Genomic DNA, 19,697 nt, shown 5'->3' on the forward strand with positions numbered 1-19,697 from the left:
CACAGCACTTCAAAAATAAAAGATGTGGTAAGTGCTTCTCCCTTTTTCCTTTTTTGGGGGGATAGGTCTCATAACAAGTTTCTTGCCCGCTCTGTTCACTGCTACAGAAAAATGCATTTAAGGGCACCCAGGTGGCTTAGCTGGTTGAGCAGCTGCCTTCGGCTCAGGTCATGATCCTGAAGTCCCAAGGTCAAGTCCCGCATTGGGCTCCCTGTTCTGTGGGGAGCCTGCTTCTCCCTCTGACCGTCCCCCCTCTCAGGCTTTCTCTCTCTCTCAAATAAATAAATAAAATCCTAAATTAAAAAAAAAAAAAGTTAAAAAGAAAAATGCATTTAAAAAACCGGCCTCTCTGCCCCACATACCATATGGCTTCATCTGAAGCTAGATTACAGCACCACAGTGAGATGGGTCTCGCACCAAAACCATTCAAGGTGCTGGGGAAGGGCTAGACCGGTTCTCTACCGTGAGGCTGACCGACCCACCTGGAAGCATCATCCTCCCAGACCACTTGAAACTGCCCTTGAACTCAGATTCTGGGAGACGACGCTTCTTGTTAACAGCAAACACTTTAAGAGAAGCAACTACCTTGCCAATTGGTATTTCTCAACTAAGTTTCTGGATCACAAACTTGATAAACTCATTTATTTCTTTTATCTGACTAATTTTAGCTCCATGAAAAACACTTTCTTTTGAGTATTTGTTCAAGAGCTGTGATTTCAGCTGCTTAACCTGGGCTGTTCAGTTGCTTAAGTAGCTGCCTTTGGCTCAGGTGATAATCCCAGGGTCCCAGGATCGGAGCCCCTATTCGATTAGGGCTCTCTGCTCAGTGGGGAGCCTGCTTTTTCCTCTGCCAGCCACTCCCCCTGCTTATACTCCCCCTCTCTGTCAAATAAATAAATAAATAAACCTTAAAAAAAAAAAAGCAGTAGTTTCCCTTTATCGTATTCTATCGTTACTTTCTGGTAACAGCGAATGTTTGATGCACCATTTCTTTTTTTTTTTTAATTTTTTTTTTTAATTTATTTATTTGATAGAGAGAGATCACAAGTAGGCAGAGAGGCAGGCAGAGAGAGAGGAGGAAGCAGGCTCCCTGCTGAGCAGAGAGCCCGATGTGGGGCTCGATCCCAGGACCCTGAGATCATGACCTGAGCCGAAAGCAGAGGCTTAACCCACTGAGCCACCCAGGCGCCCCTGATGCACCATTTCTTTGGCAACCGTGATCTTATTATGGTAGCACAGCTTCTCTGTCATTTCTTTTTGGGCCCTTTTCTGGATTCATTTTCATGCACACAATCATCCTGAATAGGCTCATCCTGTCTCAAAAGAACTACAGAATCACTCATATTCTACCATCCTCCACTCCCAAATAACAGCCCACGTGTGTGGCATGATGATGGAGAAAATAATGTTATTCCTCTGTACAAATGCCAAATCTTCCCTTGACTGTCCACCAACTCAAGTGGACAAATGTTCTGGTTTTAAAGGTTCTCTATTATCTGGCCTCGCTCAGCTGATTCCATTTTATTTCTCACTATTTTCCACAACATTCAATGCCTTACCATCCCTTCTACTTCCTACATTTCTTTCTCAACACCCCATCTTAGTTCGTGTCGTCTCTTCCCTCTGAATAATGCCTTTCTTTCCCATTCTGTCCACTTTTTGAAATCATATCCATTTTTCAAAGCCTATGTAAAGTCATAAAGCCCTCTGACTTTTTCTGTGTCATTCTCCAGTTTTGTCAAATCAGGTAGTTTGGTCTTAAGATGTGCCATAAAGGGGTGTCTGGGTGGCTGAGTAGGTTAAGCCTCTGCCTTCAGCTCAGTCATGAATCTCAGGGTCCTGGGATCGAGCCCTCCTACATCAGGCTCTCTGCTCAGCAGGGAGCCTGCTTCCCCCCACTCTCTCTGCCTGCCTCTCTGCCTACTTGTGATCTCTCCCTCTGTGGCAAATAAATAAATAAAATCTTAAAAAAAAAAATGTCCCATAAAGTTTCGTGTGGGATGAGGCCCTATTTTAAGGTTGTTATGTAACAGCCATTGTGCCTTACTCCACGATTTAGGTACTTCAGGAAACGGTATTTCACACTTTACATATTAAATGTAATGCTTTTGGTTAATACTTGGAGAGACATATTCAGAGTCATGAACATTAATCTTGAGAAAGGCCAGTAAAGATCTCCCTTTCTAAGCTGTCCTTAGTAACTGACCCAGGAATGATCTAAAACAGACTTTCTTCTGACATTATCCTTCTGAAGGCAAAGAAGTGGGGTAAATGTTGTGTTCCCCTCACCCTCTTCCCGTTTTAACAACTCGTTAATTTTTCTCAGGCACCCACACCTTTTCTCATGTACACCTTTCTACAGCCCCCATTCTCCTGTTTCTTTGCTTTTTGTCCAGTCATCACTTGAACTTTCCTTCTCCTTTCCCCCATTCCTTGTTTTTTTCCTCTACTATAGCTCTGGGTCAAGGTGTGAATTAATCATGGTTGAAAAGATGAAAGGTACTGCTCTTATATCTGATGAGTTAGGGGTTCTGGAGCAAAATTAAGATGTAGTGCAGTATGGGTGCACAGTCAGTTAAGCGTCTGACTCTTGATTTCGGCTCATGTCATGATCTCAGGGTCATGAGACTGAGCCTTGCATTGGGCTCCCTGCCGAGTCTGCTTGAGATTCTCTCTCTCCTGTCCCTCTGCCCCTCCCCCCACATGTGCTCTCTAAATAAAAGAGTAAATAAGATCCTAAAAGAAAAAAAAAAAAAAAAGACAGTGAAGAATCATGCCACAGCTCTACTACCTTCATAAAAGCTATTTATTTTTTCATCCTTATGCAAGTCTGCCTCCCTGCCACACACACACACACACACACAGACACTGTAATCACAAGGAAGATTAAAACACAAGTTTATTATTATTTTTTTAAGATTTTATTTACTTATTTGACAGAGAGAGATCACAAGTAGGCAGAGAGGCAGGCAGGCAGAGAAGGAGAAGCAGGCTCCCCTCTGAGCAGAGAGCCCAATATGGGGCTCAATCCCAGTACCTTGAGATCATGACATGAGCCAAAGGAAGAGGCTTAACCTACTGAGCCACCCAGGCGCCCCAAAACACTATTTTAAGTCAAAGAATTTCCCTCTGTTGTTTAATACCATACTCACTTTCTAACATAAGGTTACACAGGCTTTCCCTAAGCTAGCTTTGAAATCAACTTCATCACATGCTGTGTTCTACCAACCTATGTGCTCACTGTGCTCTGGTTTCAAGTTAGGTGTCCAAAGGGCATTTACAAAAATAACTTTTTTTTACAAGATTTTATTTATTTATTTGACAGAGTCAACGAGAGAAGGAACATAAGCAGGGGGAGCGAGAAAGGGAGAAGCAGGCTTCCTGCTGAGCAGGGAGCCCAATGTGGGGCTTGATACCAGGACTCTGGGATCATGACCTAAGCCAAAGGCAGATGCTTAACGACTGAGCCACCCAAGTGCCCTGTCTTCAAATAATCTTTTTAATCAGTTTTTGTGGTTTTATTGTTTTTATTTTATTTTGTTTTGTTTTTATCTGTTTAAATTTGAGGGGTAGGTCAGGAAAAGAAGAAATGAGGGGAGAAGAGACAAAGCTAAAACCTGCTTGAAAAACTCTTCTGAGCCACCTTGTAATTTGCCAACAGTTGCCAGAGAGCTCCATCTTTATACGATCTTCCCTACAAATCTTCCTACAAATCCTGCTGAACATTTCTTTGACCTGAAATTAGCTGTTTGGACACTGAACTAGACAAACCAACACTTCAGAGGACAAAGAATAAACCAGATCAGTGGCTAAAGAAAAGAAGAATTCAAAATGAATGTGTCTGACAGCTGCTGTCTTAGCCAATGCCCCCCTGCACGTTAGGCATTGTTTCTATTCAGAAAACTGCCGGTCTCTCTTCCCCTACAGGATTTTAATTCAACTTCAACATAGGAGAAAGTAGAAAGTAATGAAAAGCCTCTCAAATACCAGGCACAGATACCTTCCTAGAAAAGTTATTATCTCATTTTCTCAATAATTTCATAATTCTCTTGTTGGTTTTCATATCATCTTGAGAAACTGATTTCTCATAGAAACATCTCTTAAAAACATCGTAACATATGCATACTGGATTATCCCAGAACAAACCTGGAACCTCTGTCTCCAGATAGGTGTCTCCTATCATTTCCTCCCTGATTCACAACCCAAAAAATCTGCCGGGATGCTAATGGCTGTATCACCCTTAAAATGGAAAGTACTATGATCTATCTGATTTTAAACAAATAAATGTGTTCAAAATAACTATTATTTCAAAATATGCAAAGACAGCCAAACACTAAAGATAGAAAAAGGTGATTTATAAAACAGAAAGTGTTTTGGGTCAAAACCAACAAAAAGCACAAAAGATAAAAAGTACCAAACCCTAATCTTCTACAGTTTCTCTAGCTGAATGCAGCTGAGCAGTGACAACATGGTTGCCTATAGCAACTGTATTTCTCAAATCCTATGTATTTCTCCACTATTATTAAATAAAATACCCTTGTTAGTTCACACAAAAGCAGACAGCATCCAACGGCATTCTTTGATAAAGAATGCAAGCAGTAGAAGTCAAAGCCTATTTTTTTTTTAAATGTATATTTGGCTTTTAAATGCTTACCTTTTCTGATTATCTAATTAAAAGGGTAAATGTGAATTAGAGTATTTAAGAAAGTATATAAAATTAAATTAGAAGATTTATAAAAACTGTGGTTCACTCCACCATTATTGCCCCTAATAAAGAAATAAATGTGTTGGGAAATTAGTTCTATATACGTACATATCAAAATAGACTTCTCTCTGCCTGCAGAGAGGCAGGCAGAGAGAGGGGGAAGCAGGCTCCCTTCTGAGCAGAGAGCCTGATGTGGGGCTTGATCCCAGGACCCTGAGACCATGACCTGAGCCGAAGGCAGAGACTTAACCCACTGAGCCACCCAGGTGCCCCTATTTTATTTTTTTAAGATTTTATTTATTTGAGAGAAAGGGGGCAGAGCAAGAGAGAGAGAACACAAGCTGGGTGAGGGAGTGCAGAGGGAGAGGGAGAAATAGACTTCTCTCTGAGCAAGGAGCCCAATGCGGGGATGCGGGGCTCAATCCCAGGACCCTGGGATCATGACCTGAGCCAAAAGTAGGTGCTTAACTGAAGTGAGCCACCCAGGCGCCCCTCTTTTTTAAGATTTTATTTATTTATTTGACAGACAAAGATCACAAGTAGGAAGAGAAGCAGGCAGAGGGAGAGGGGGGGAAGCAGGCTCCCTACTGAGCAGAGAGCCCGATGCAGGGCTCGATCCCAGGACCCTGGGACCATGACCTGAGCCAAAGTCAGAGGCTTCAACCCACTGAGCCACCCAGGCGCCCCTGAAATACAGATATTTTGATAGTAAGTCTCAAAAGTCCTATAGACAATTTAAAATATGTAGCACTTCTCAGAGCTCTCATGCATAAATCATATCTACCAATGTTAATCTGGTTTGCAGATTTGATCTAATACTTTCCTGCTTGTTTAATTTAGAGATCAAATGCATATAATTGTTTATATACAAACTGCCACAACAGTGATGATAATTTCTATTTTGTGCTCTATGACACTCAAACAACTATTTAAATATTAATAAATGCCAGCTAATACCAATTATTCTGAATCATTAAAAATGACTTAAAGGTCCTTTTATGCTCTTACTTTTCTCCACAATAACCGTCACTGTTAAAGTTTAGGATGTACGTACGTATGCGATCTGCTCCAACTACCCACCCTGAGATGGAGAGTCGCATGCTCTTCCAACCCAGCCAGCCAGTGCCACAGGAGTTATCACTCAAAATAAAATTGTCTCAAGTCAGACTGTGGGAAATTTCCAAAAACCATTCTTTCTCCTTGAATTTGATTTCTTATAAGTGGAACACAGTAAAACCACGCTATTTCAAATATATTCCATTCTATTATGAATACATCTAGGTCTTCATTAAAAAGGGAGGAAAATGTATCATTCACATAAAGGAAGAGAATTCAAATGCTGGCCACTGCCCTAACCCCCCATTCTAGAGAGCGAGGAAAATGAACAGATACGTCAAATGAAAAACAGAAAGCAAAAATTTCCCAGCAATGACCTGTTTGAGCCCTTCGGTTCTGTTCTTAATTTCTGGAAGTGGGAAGAAAATGTTGGTAAACAAAAAAGTGCTGTTCTCTTTTAAGCATAATATTCTACAGATAAATTAGAAGAGATTTACCAAAGGAAGGAGTGAAAGAAGATTAACTACGTTTCATTAATGAAACATTGCAGCGTGTTTCATCTAAAAGCAACAACAAAATCCCTGAAGGCTTTCTAGTTAGGGGCAGTGCAAGCTCAAATGAAAGACTGAAGGAAAATCTCAGGAGTTTTTTCTCAGTTCCTTCCTACGTCCAAAGAAAAGTTTTTCTACCTACCATGTTTCTTCCGCCATCCTAACACTTCCTCAATAATCCGTATTTGCAAATCCCATTTGACCATGATTGCTCACCTCTACTACCAGATTGATGGAATTTAAAATTACATACTGTGCTCCTTCCCCTCTTAATTCTTCCCACAACCAAAATCCAGTTAGTTGCCCCATCTACCAACTCCCAGGGATTTTAAGAACTCATGCTTAATTTCAAAATCAAACTGTTGATCATATTTGGTGTAACTCCTGAGATTATACCCAATCTGCTTCTTACATTTTTAACTAGTCATCACCTTCACTATGCATTCTATATCAGATGTTGTTTTTCACAGTATCTGGCTCTGAAAGGTCCCTTCCATACCCTCAAAATCAAAAATCTCTTGAGTAACTGCAAATTAATCTTAAGAATGGAGGGAAATCAGAGGTTGGGGCCTTAGAGTCCCTAGTTGAGAAAGAAAACAAAAATATAGACAAGGTTACAAAGTTGTCTACAAAGTTGTTTTGAAAATTAACCTTCAGTAGACTTTCTTGCTAGCTGTGTCAGGTATCAGTAAATGCTTATTACTGGTAACAATGACATCTGCAGTGACATAGCCTCTTGCCCCTAAATGTTCCAGATGGATGCTGGTTAGAGGAGTGAGATCCTTAAGTCCTCTAGGAAGATACAAACAGCTGGCCTAGAGGACACATGCAGGGAACACAGGGGCAAAAGAAGACAGCACACTGCGCACTGAGCATTCAGAAGGAAAACTGTACAACAGGAAGAGAAAAGGAGGGACAGTTAGTTGTTAAATGAATACAGTCCCCTACCAAAATGACAAGTCATTCTTGAAATCCAGAACTTTTCCATGTTTGACTAACCATGACTTTGGCAAAACACTGCAATGGGGGATGGAGTACACCTAACAAGGGGACACATAGTAACATCACCCGGACATTTATACAATTATAACGTTACAAGAGCTGATAATATGCTCCAAATGCATACAGAGAGCCACTGAAAATATTTAATAACTGTGGTGGCACAGGCAACAGTCCTCCAGCAATGGAGAGTAGTCAGGAAGCCATACACGGTGCAGCCTGGGATTGAGGAGGACATGACTTACGTGAAGAAAAAACCCTGTCCTTCATATCAAAGATTCTTGCTTACTTGCCGTTTTTCACTTGAAATGCCTGGGTGGAAACACATGGCAGATGCAGTGTTCATGCAGACAGGGGCTGACAAGGAGGCAGCAATCCCTAAAATACTCTACCAACATCACTTGAAAAACAGTAAGGCCACTGTCTTGAGCTATGTACCGAGAGCCTGCCAACTTTCCAGGCATGTACTGAACAGGATTTCTGAGAGACACACCATGAAACCTTTTGTAGACAGCAAGTATTTAAATTTTCAAACCATGGATCAGGTATAGAGGAGTGTAAACAAATTTTGAGTGTTTAATCTCAGGAGAAAAATAACGGCAAAGCTGCTGAGGCAGACCTACTGATTCTTAAAGAATTAGCCTTTCATTCATGGAAAGGACTTAACTTTCTGCTAGATTCTCCCATTTCAGATGCAGAATACCAGGTAGCCTTCCTATCTGGGTGGGGTGATGAAAGCACTGTACCAGGACCTACTACTGCTAGTAACGACTTTAAGAATGCCTCCTTCAGTGGGGACACCCCTCTCTACTGTATCTAGATAACTAAAGTACCCAAACTTCAAAGAAATTAAATAAAAAAGAAATTAATCCCAATTTTCTCTAACAACCAGGACAGAGATGCAATCAAGCCCACATTCCTCAGACTGGTACCTGGGACTGTTCCCGAAGGAAGCAAAGTCACCTTTACAGAATAAGAACAGATTAAGAACAGTAGTAAAACGTGACAACAGTTTTCTGAGGCTGCAAGATGGTACAAGACGAAAGCAGTTCTGAGCTGTTAGGTAGTAAGATTTGGCTGGAGGACAAACGTAATGTAAATTTACCAAATGTTTGAACTATAAATCTCTTGAGCAACTTTAAGCATCCAGCTAAGCAGTGTAAACGGGAATAGAATTGAACCTGAATTACACATAAGTGTACAGTAGAGCTGTAGCCAAGAGAAAAGAGGACAGTGGTTAAGTAGGGACTCTACAGGGGCGCCTGGGTGGCTCAGTGGTTAAGCCGCTGCTTTCGACTCAGGTCATGATCTCAGGGTCCTGGGATCAAGTCCCGCATCAGGCTCTCTGCTCAGCAGGGAGCCTGCTTCCTCCTCTCTCTCTCTGCCTGCCTCTCTGCCTACTTGTGATTTCTCTCTGTCAAATAAATAAATAAAATCTTTAAAAAAAAAAAAAAAAAAGTAGGGACTCTACAACCCGGAGGGACTTTGGCTGAGTTCAAACACCTGGCTCTGCCCCTTAATAGCTGTGTGTCCCTGGACACACTATTTCTCTTGAGTTTTCAGCTAATTTGGTTTGAGTACACTTAAGGGCTTATTAGTTGATGCAATGTGCAACTGCTTGTGCCAAAATTCTCCAAATTCCAGACCCAGAGTTACAGCTCTCATCTCTTACTTTATTTACTATTACCCATGGTAAAGGGGGGTGTACCTTATCATTTCTTAAAAGTTGAATATATGCTGACTCAGACGTCAAATAAAATATCCAAAAGGCTTTCAAGGCAGGATTTTCTTTGTGCATTATTCTAAGTCCTTGGTTTTTAGCCAAAGGAGAAAATTAGAGTAGGAGGAATTTCTAAGGACTTTTACAGCTTTGATCTGAGGAAAACTGAGTAAGTGATCTGTTACAGTGAGATGTGACAAAGGATTACTGTACTTAATGACTTAAGATTTAAAATTTTCTTAGGAAGGTTTCCTCATCGAAGAGAAATGAAGCAGGTAGCAAGAATACTCTAGAAAGAGTTATGCTGCAGGCTGGGGTGCTTTCACCCTGTGCACAGGGCATTTGCTAAGGGCTCCTGAATTTGGTCAAAATTCCACATTGAGAAAAAAAAAAAAAAGATTCCACACTGCACTTTTGGCAGCAGGGTAAGAAAGGCTAGTGTGAGCAAATGAAGCGTACTATCTTGCACATGTGCAGCCTCCTAGGATGTGTAAAACTTGCTGTTAAAAGATAATTTTAATAGCTATTATGCCAACAGTATCAGTCCACTTAGCAGGAGATAAGCTGACAGTGACCTAGCTTTATTTTTGTAGAAATAATGTACTTCAACACATCCTTTTAGACACAAGGCTGCTTCACTTACCACTTCTGTTGATGTTTCTGCATGTTCAGAAGTAACATGTTCTTGAAGAGATGTCTCCGTATAGCCCATTTTTCCACAATAGGGACAAGTAAAAGACTGTGGCTGCTCTACAGAGAAAGCTTCCCCACCATAGTATAAATCTGAAAAATAATGTGGAGTTGTAGTAAGAAATAATTATTGTATTTTTTTTGTTTTTGTTACCTTTTTTTTTTTTTAACTACATAAAAATGTAAACAGAAGGTACAATAATGTAACACAGAAGTGTGCCTGAAATCTCCAACAACCTTACTTTGTCAAGGAGTGCTTGGGAACCTCTCTGCTTACTTACACAATATCCTTATTCTCCCTGGACTCTGACACCTCTCCAAAATTTCTTTTCTACCCATATAGCTATTATTGCCTTAATAGAAAAATAAAGCAAATAACTTCTAATATCTTCATTTAATTTTGAATTTTTTTTTTGCGGGGGGAGACTTTAAGTAATCTCTATACCCAAGGTGGGACTCAAACTCATGACCCCAAGATCAAGAGTCACACACTCTTCTGACTGAGCCAGCCAGGCACCCTCTCCCTTCATTTAATTTTGAAACAGCTCTCATTTCACATCTAGTTCTAATTTTATTGTAATTTATTTTTTCTTTATCTCTTATGTGTAGCCAATCTCACCACAAAGAATTAGCAGGGTGAGGGGCGCCTCGTGGCTCAGTTGGTGGAGTATGTGTGACTCTTGATTTTGGGATTGTGAGTTCAAGTCCCACGCTGGGTGTTGAGATTACTTAAAAATAAAATCTTAAAAGAAAAAAAAAAAACAATCAGCAGGGTGTATCCTAATACAAGAACACAAGTGCTCAGAGTATGCCACTGCGATCAATATGCCAACTCCCGATGCAGTTATCTGTCTAAAGCACACACCATTCCTACAGCAGGAGGGACCCAAAGCATTCAGTTCTTGTAAAATGCTAATGTGAATGGAGCACTACCACAATATACTCTGTCCAAATTGGTTACTGAAGAACCAACCAATTAAAGATATTCCATGCAAATAATTTGTTTGCCTCATTAGTACATTTCAAGTTCTATTTTTCTCCATTAGTAGTACAATAGGAAATACAATTGCAAGTATATTTAGTATGTTACGTCCCTCCATTATAAATAACTATATGTAACAAGACATAAATGCTTAATAAGATACGACCATTTTTGTGAGAAGAGAAAATGAAAGAGTATTCACTATATGACAGATTTGTTCACATTTGTTTTTAGGAAGATTCAGACTATCTTAAAAATATTTACCCATTTATTATATGCATAAGACTTGCCAGGTAGATTTGGGGTTGATGGGATAAATATATAAAAATGAATAAAACCTGTTCCCCTGATAAAGGGCATGTACAAAAAACCCATAGCTAACATCATACTTATTGGTGAAAATACTGGATGTCTTCCTCCCTAAGACCTGGAACAAGATAAAAATGTCCATTCTTTTAAAGATGTCCACTTGTTAAAAGATTATTATTTTAAAGATTATTATTGTTTTAAAGATTATTTGAGAGAGAGAGAATGCATTCAGGAAAGAGGGGCAGAGGGAGAGGGAGAGAGACTCTCAAGCAGACTCCATGTGAGCCAAAGGGGGGGCTGGATCCCAAGATCCCAAGACCTGAGCCAAAACCGGGAGTCAGAAGCTCAACCAACTGAGCCACCCATGCAGCCCAACTCTTGCCATTTCTATTCATTATTTTCTGGAGGGTCTAATCATTAGACAAGGAAACAAAATGAAAAGCAGCTAAATGATGGGGCGCCTGGGTGGTTCAGTTGTTAAGTGTCTGCCTTTAGCTCAGATCATGATTCCAATGTCCTGGGATCAAGCCCCGCATTGGGCTTCTTCCTCTGTGGATGTCTGCTTCTCCCTCTCTCAGTCAAATAAATAAATAAATAAAATCTTTAAAGAAAAGAAAAAAAGAAAGAAAAGCAGCTACATGGAAAGGAAGAAGTAAAACCATCTCTATTAACAGATGACATAACCTTGCATATAGAAAATCCTAGGGGTGCCTGGGTGGCACAGTCAGTTATGCATTCGTCTCTCAGTTTTGGCTCAGGTCATGATCTCATGGGTCATGGGACTGAGACCCACTTCAGGCTCTGCACTCAAAAGTTCTCTCCCTCTGCCCCTGCCTGCCTCTCTATCTCAAAATAAATAAATACTGGGGCGCCTGGGTGGCTCAGTGGGTTAAAGCGTCTGCCTTTGGCTTAGGTTGACCGAGCCCCACATTGGGCTCTCTGCTTGGCCAGGAGCCTGCTTCCCTTCCTCTCTCTCTGCCTACTTGTGACGTCTGTCTGTCAAATAAATAAATAAAACCAAATAAATAATAATAATAATAATAATATATATTTTTTAAAAAAAGGAATGTGAAATGGTGAGTGCTGTAAAATGTGTAAGCCTGATGATTCACAGACATGTACCTCTGGGGCAAATAATACATGATATGCTAATAAAAATAATTAATTAAAAAAAAGGAGAGAAAATGCTAACAAAAAATCCACTAAAAAACTACTAGAATAGGGGTGCCTGGGTGGCTCAGTGGGTTAAGCCTCTGCCTTCGGCTCGGGTCGTGATCTCAGGGTCCTGGGATTGAGCCCCACATCGGGCTGTCTGCAGCGGGGAGCCTGCTTCCCCCTCTCTCTGACTGCTTCTCTGCCTACTTGTGATCCCTGTCTGTTGAATAAATAAAGAAAAATCTTTAAAAAAAAAAACTACTAGAATAAACAACAAAAACATTATAGGATATAAAATGTATGTACAAAAACCAATTGTTCTTCTATACACTTGCAGTGAACAATCTAAAAGTAAAATTTTGGGGGCACCTGGGTGGCTCAGTGGGTTAAGCCTCTGCCTTTGGCTCAGGTCATGATCCCAGGGTCCTGGGATCAAGCCCCACATCGGGCTCTCTGCTCTGCAGGGAGCCTGCTTCCTCCTCTCTCTCTGCCTGCCTCTCTGCCTACTTGTGATCTCTGTCAGAAAAATAAAGAAAAAATCTTAAAAAAAAAAAAAGATAGAAGTAAAATTTTTAAAATCCATTTACAATAACAAAAAGAATAAAATACTTAGGAACACATTTAATGAAAGAAGTATAAAACTTATCCTCTGATAACTACAAAACTTTGTTGGAAAATATCAAAGATGACCTAAATAAATGGAAAAACATCTCATGTTTATGGACTGATAGACTTAATACTTGCTCTCCAAAGCAATCTACAGATTCAAAACAATCCCCATCAAAATCCCCGTTGGCCTCTTTGCAGAAATTTGATGAGCTAATCCTAAAATTCTTTCATAGAAACTCAAAGGGTTTAGAATACCCAAAACAATCTTGAAAGAAATAAAAACAAAACAAAACAAAACTGGAAGACTCACGCCTGTCAACTTCTAAGCTTACTATAAGCTTATAGTAATTAAGATAGTGTAGTACTGGCATAAAGAAAGATATATAAATCAATGAAATAGACTGAGAGTCTAGGAATAGACATATTTATCATCAACCAACTTTTCTTTTTTAATAGTTTTATGGACATATCTTAAACACATACAAATTGTGTATACTTATGGTATACAAATTGATGCTCTGATACATGTACATACTGTGAAAAGATCACCAAAATCAGGCTAACATAACAACCACCTCTACACAGTTACCTGTATGTGTGCGTTGAAAAGATTTAAGACCTATCCTCTCCAAAAATTTCAGTTATACAATATTGTTAACTATGGTCATCATACCAAATATATCAGCTCTCTAGAGCTTATTCATCTTGCATAATAGAACTTTGTGCCTTGTGACCAACATCACCCCGTCTCCCCAACCTCACTTCAGGTCAACTGATTTTTAACAAGAATGCCAAAGCAATTCGTTGGATAAACAAGTCTTTTTCAACACATGATGCTGGAATGATTGGGTATCCATATGCAAAAAATGGTCTACCTCATCAATCCATGTACAAAAATTAATGTAACATGGATCAAAGATCTAAAGGTAAAAGCTAAAACAATAAAACTCTTAAAAGAAAACATTGTTTAAAATCTTTGTGATCTTAGATTGGCCAATGGTTTTTTAGATGTGATACCAAAAGCATAACAAAAGAAAAAATAAACTGGACATCATCAAAATTATAACTTCTGGGGCACCTGGGTGGCTCAGTGGGTTAAAGCTTCTGCCTTCGGCTCAGGTCATGATCCTGGGGTCTGGGATCGAGCCCTGCATAGGACTCTCTGCTCAGCAGGGAGCCTACTTCCTCCTCTCTCTCTGCCTGCCTCTCTGCCTACTTGTGATCTCTGTCGGTCAAATAAATAAATAAAATCTTTAAAAAAAAGAAAAAATTAAAACTTCTGTGCTTCAAAACACACATCAAAAAAGTGAAGACACAGGGTGCCTGGGTGGCTCAGTCAGTCAAGTGTCCAACTCTTGATCTCAGGGCCCTGAGTTCAAGCCTTGCATCAGGCTCCACACTGGACGGGGAGCCTAGTTTTATAAATAAATAAAAGTCGGGGTTGGGGGGCTAGGTGGCTCAGTTGGTTAAAAAGTTACCTTTGGCTCAGGTCATAATCCCAGGGTCCTGCGGTGGAGCCCTGCATCAGGCTCACCAGGGAGCCTCCTTCTCCCTCTCCCTTCCACTCTGCCTACTTGTCCCCTCTCTCTGTGTCAAATAAATAAATAAAATCTTAAAAAAAAAAAAAAAAGGTGAAAAGACTCATGGAATGCAAGAAAATTTCTACAAATCATCCACCTGATAAGGAACTTGTATAAAGAGTATACAAGGAACTATTAAAACTCAATAATAAAAAAGAAAGACATATTACCCAATTAAAAAATGGGCAAAGGATCTGAACTAATATTTATCCAACATGTATCTACTGCATGACCAGTAGGCATAAGAAAAGATGGTCACTATCATTAGCCACCAGAGAAACATGAATCAAAACCCTGTGAGAGGGGCACCTGGGTGGTTCATTGGTTTAAGCCTCTGCCCTCGGCTCAGGTCAGGGTCCTTGGATGGAGCCCCACATCCAGCTCTCTGCTCAGCAGGGAGCCTGCTTCCCCCTCTCTCTCTCTGCCTGCCTCTCTGCCTACTTGTGATCACTCTCTTTCAAATAAATAACATCTTAAGAAAAACAAAACAAAACAAAACAAAACAACCCAAAAAACCATGAGAGGGGTGCCTGGGCGGCTCAGTGGGTTAAGCCTCTGCATTTGGCTCAGGTCATTATCTCAGGGTTTTGGGATCCAGCCTGTATCAGGCTCTCTGCTCAGCGGGGAGCCTGCTTCCCACCCCACCCCTCGCCTCTCTTCCTACTTGTGATCTCTCTCTCTCTATGTCAAATAGATAAATAAAATCTTTAAAAAAAACCAAAACAACAAAAAAACCCATGAGATACTACCTCACAGCAACTGTGATGGTTGTAAACAGAAAGATAACAAGTGATGACTAGGTAAGAAATTACAGCATGAAACATTTATAGCTTTTCTTATGGCTTAATAAGGTCTTCTAATCAACTGTAGAAAACAGTCTGCTTTCTGATAATCAGAGCAAGAATACTGTAAGCTGTTGGCAAGAACAGTCCATTGGCTTTAATCCTTCTATGCTGAGGCAATTTTCCATCTCAGACCTTGTCAGTTTTACAGATCTCTGAATGGCTTTCATGAACAATTAAGCTATGATTAAGAGAATTATTCAGAATACAGAAGTAAGATTCATGTTATTTTTAATGTATCCTATTGGCAAGAGTCTTAGAACATTTTGCCTTTCCTTTTTCACACACATACACACAAATTTCCAGATGACAACCCATTAGAATGTGAACTAAATACATACCAAAATCTACTCTTGTTAATATGCACTGCATCGGGTGGTCAGTTGTATGCCTTGTTGTTGTTGCACCACTTTCATAACAAGATGCACAAAGATCGTAATCGTAGCAAATTAAACACTTATATCTGCGACCTCGAAAATTTCCTTTTAAACATGCATCACAGCTGACACCTATTAAAAAAAGAAATATCATTAATTAGCAACTGTAATAGGCCACACGCCATTTCATTTTTATAAAATTTTTAAGATACATATTTAACCCCATATTTCCTTCCCAAAATGACTAGAAACAACATAAATGTTCTAAGAATTTCCAACAATATGGTGGATCTGTTACTCTGATTTACATTCCTAATGAAAATAACTTTTAAAATTTATGGCATTTACAAACAGCATTAAAAAAATGCCTATCAGGGGCGCCTGGGTGGTTCAGTGGGTTAAGCCGCTGCCTTCGGCTCAGGTCATGATCTCAGTCAGAGTCCTGGGATCCAGTCCCACGTCGGGCTCTCTGCTCGGCAGGGAGCCTGCTTCCTTCTCTCTCTCTCTGCCTGCCTCTCAGTGTACTTGTAATTTCTCTCTGTCAAATAAATAAATAAAATCTTAAAAAAAAAAATGCCTATCAGTAAATCTAACTAACCAAAGAAAGGCAGCTCTTTATGAAGCAAATAAGTGCACATATATTCAGGGATGCCTGGTTGGTTCAGTGGGTGGGGTGTGCAACTCTTGATCTTGGGGTTGTAGGCTCGAGCCCCATGATGGATGCGGAGAGTACATTAAAAAAAATAATAAAAGCTTTAAATAAATAAATACACATACACACACTCAAAGACATTTAAAGGACTTTAAAAAATAAAAGTATCAGGTTCACAGATGGGAAGCTTCAATTAAATGAAATGTCAATTCTCCCTAAATCGATTGATAGAATCAACACAATTCTAATCAAAATCACAAAAAAACTTTTTGTGGAACAGGACAAACTGACTCAAATTTTTTGAAAGTTGCAAAAGGCCAATAATAACCAAGATGCTCCTGAAGAAAAATAAGATGGAGGGATCTGCTTAACATATCAAGAGCTATTATAAAGCTACAGTTAGGGGTGCCTGGGTGGCTCAGCTGGTTAAGTGTTAAGGCTCGTAATCTTGGTTCAGACTCAAGTCATGATCTCAGGATCCTGGGACGGGAGACCCACATGGGGCTCCATCCTCATTGGGAAGTCTGCTGGTCCCTCTCCCTGCGTCACTCTTCCTCTGTGAATTCTTGCTCACCAGCACGCGCACTCTCTCTCTGTCTCACAAATAAAGACTTAAAAAACTAAAAAATATGGGGCGCCTGGGTGGCTCAGTGGGTTAAGCCACTGCCTTCGGCTCAGGTCATGATCTCAGGGTCCTGGGATCGAGTCCCGCATCGGGCTCTCTGCTCAGCAGGGAGCCTGCTTCCCTCTCTCTCTCTCTCTCTCTGCCTGCCTGTCCATCTACTTGTGATTTCTCTCTGTCAAATAAATAAATAAAATAAAATAAAATAAAAACTAAAAAATAATAAAAGTACAGTAATTAAGACAGGATACTACTAGCACAGAGACAGATCAACTGACCGATGAAACAGAATAGAAGGCCCAAAACAGATGTTGAAATCTATTTTAGGACAACATGTTGAAATCTATTTTATGACAACAAAGGCCCTAGAAGATTAGTGGGGAAAGGAAGGAGGAGACAATGAATGGTGCCAGGACAGGTGATTATCCGTATGTGGGGAAAATAAAATCAGATCTCCACCACAGATCCCATACAATTCCAGATGGTTTAAAGACAAATGCCGAAGGAAAATGGGGAAAAAAAAAATCTCTGGAAGACAATATAGGGGAATATCTTTATGTGCTCAGAGTAGGAAACAATTTCTTAAAACACACACAACAAGGTCCAAACAATGAGTTTAACTACATTAACCTCTAAATGCCCTAAAAAGAGCCCTTAAATGCTCTTTCCATTTCTAGCGATGGAAAGAGAAGGCCCTAAAACTGATGACACATGCAACATGCACAACAGACAACAGTTTGCGGTTCAGAATACATTAAGAATTCTGACATTATCAGTAAGAAAATGACCAACATCTAACAGAAAAATGGGCAAATGGACAAAGACTTGAGTGGGCACTACAAAGTACAATAAATACAAATGACTAGGAAATACATGAAAATATGCTCAATCTCATCAGTCATCAAAGAAGTACAAACTCACAAGCTATCATTTCACAACTACCAGTCTGGCAAAAACTTAAAAATCTGAGGATTTCAAATGCTAGTGAGGCTATGCTAGCGAAGATACAACAGAAACACTTCTACTCTGCTAGAGGGAGCATACATCAGTACAGCAACTTGGAAAATTTTGTTCACATTCTACTCAAGTTAAATCTGTGCAATTCCTAAGAGTCTGAGACTTGACTTGTAAGTAGATTCCCTGGGGAATCTTTTGTCTATGTGTATCAGAAGAATGTAGAAGAATGTTCACAGCAATTTTTGCAACAGGCATGGGGGAGGTGGGGTGTGAACAACCCAAAGGTCCCATAACAGTCTATATTATAGCACGAATTAGAAAATGCATCATAGCGGCATCAGGGTGGCTCAGTTGTTAAGCGACTGCCTTCAGCTCAGGTCATGATCCCAGGGTCCTGGGATGGAGCCCTGCATCTGGCTCCGCTTCTCCTTCTCCCCCTACCCATGCCTGTGCTTCCTAACTCCCTGTCAAATAAGTAAATTAAATATTTAAAAAAAAAAAAGACAACAATGCATCATAGCTGCAGGCAAGGACTTCAAGAATCTCACATGACTGAAACAAAGTCTCAAATGGATATATACAGTTTAAAGTCCAAAAACACTATCTAGTTTAGGAAATCAAACATGTAATGAAACTATAAAAGGAAAATGGAATGTTAAAATTTTGGGCAGTGGTTCCCTCTGAGGGGTACCCTCAGTGATCTTGAAAGGTTAGGACTGACACATTTTTAGATCTGGTAAAGGGGGTCTGTAGTACCACTCTTGTTTTTCCTTTAAGTAATTTCTACACCCAACATGGAGCTTGAACTCCTGATATCAAGAGTCATATGCTCCTCCAATTGAGCCAGTTAGGTGCCCCTGAAGGTCTTGCATTATTTCATTTGGATGTATTAAGATGATGTTATCACATTTTCTAGTATACTAATATTCAATATAAGTGCTAGTGTATACAACCTTTTAAATTAGTTTTCAAGGGGCACCTGGGTGGCTCAGTGGGTTATGCCTCTGCCTTCAGCTCAGGTCATGATCTCAGTGTCCTGGGATCAAGCCCTGCACTGGGCTATCTGCTCAGCAGGGAGCCTGCCTCCCCCTCCCCCACTCTCTCTGCCTACTGCTCTGCCTACTTGTGATCTCTGTCTGCCAAATAAATAAATAAAATCTTAAAAAAAAAAAATCAGCCCTCAAAACACCCTTCCAGATTGTTAAGATTTTCCAAGTTGTACTGAGATCTCACAAAGTTACACTGAAAGCCAATGATGGCATCAAGCCAACAGTTTTTCAGCAAATTCAGTAAATACTGATTGAGTGCCTACCATGTTCTAGGCCGTGGGGCTAGAGCAATAAAACACACAGAGCTTTGCCCCTGTGAAGCTAACATTTAGTGGATAAAGACAGGTATAGAAACAAATGAAGCTGTAAAGCAAATCAGGAGAAAGCGCTATGGAGAAAAATAAAGCAGAAAAGGAAAAATTGTGTGGGCAACAAAGCTTCACAGAAAAGATGGTATTTGAGCAAAAAGATGGAATATTTCAAAATTTGCTCATTCAAAACAGCTGCCAGGCAGGCCAATGCTTCCAACATAACATTAAAGATACTGAAAAGAGGTAAATAACTATTCAGATCACAACGGAAGTTCAATGTAATTGGATACAGTAACTTTGCCAAACATATGTGGCATGAACTGAGCTAAAAAGGTGGCAGAAAGGAAAACCCAGCTTTGAACAATAACTTTTTGCTGTGTCCCGTCTGAGGTCACCCTGCAGGCCTGGCTTTTCTTTCCAAAGTGGGGGCGCCTGCTGACCGGTATAATAGAACAAAACTTTCGGCAGCTGTGCATGGCGACACCACCAAACTCCGCAACCACCACTTTGAGCAGAAGGTCTGATGATGCT

The 19,697-nt window shown here is 40.2% G+C and overlaps 1 protein-coding gene across 2 annotated transcripts in view; it reads right to left on the reverse strand.

Annotated features, from left to right (window-relative positions):
- KCMF1 (potassium channel modulatory factor 1) overlaps positions 1 to 19,697 on the reverse strand; it is a 76,991-nt gene that overhangs the window by 13,305 nt on the left and 43,989 nt on the right. The window contains exons 2-3 of one of the 2 annotated variants that reach the window (XM_082743499.1): positions 15,540 to 15,707; positions 9,675 to 9,814 (exon numbers count right to left, since the gene is read on the reverse strand). In XM_082743499.1, the coding sequence (XP_082599625.1) occupies positions 9,675 to 9,814; positions 15,540 to 15,707 (308 nt within the window). The remainder of the gene's footprint in view (positions 1 to 9,674; positions 9,815 to 15,539; positions 15,708 to 19,697) is intronic. The other variant, XR_014314870.1, reaches the window with a different exon arrangement.

The sequence above is a fragment of the Mustela nivalis genome (genome assembly GCF_964662115.1).
Source record: "Mustela nivalis genome assembly, chromosome: 8".
In the NCBI taxonomy this organism is placed as follows: Eukaryota; Metazoa; Chordata; class Mammalia; order Carnivora; family Mustelidae; genus Mustela; species Mustela nivalis.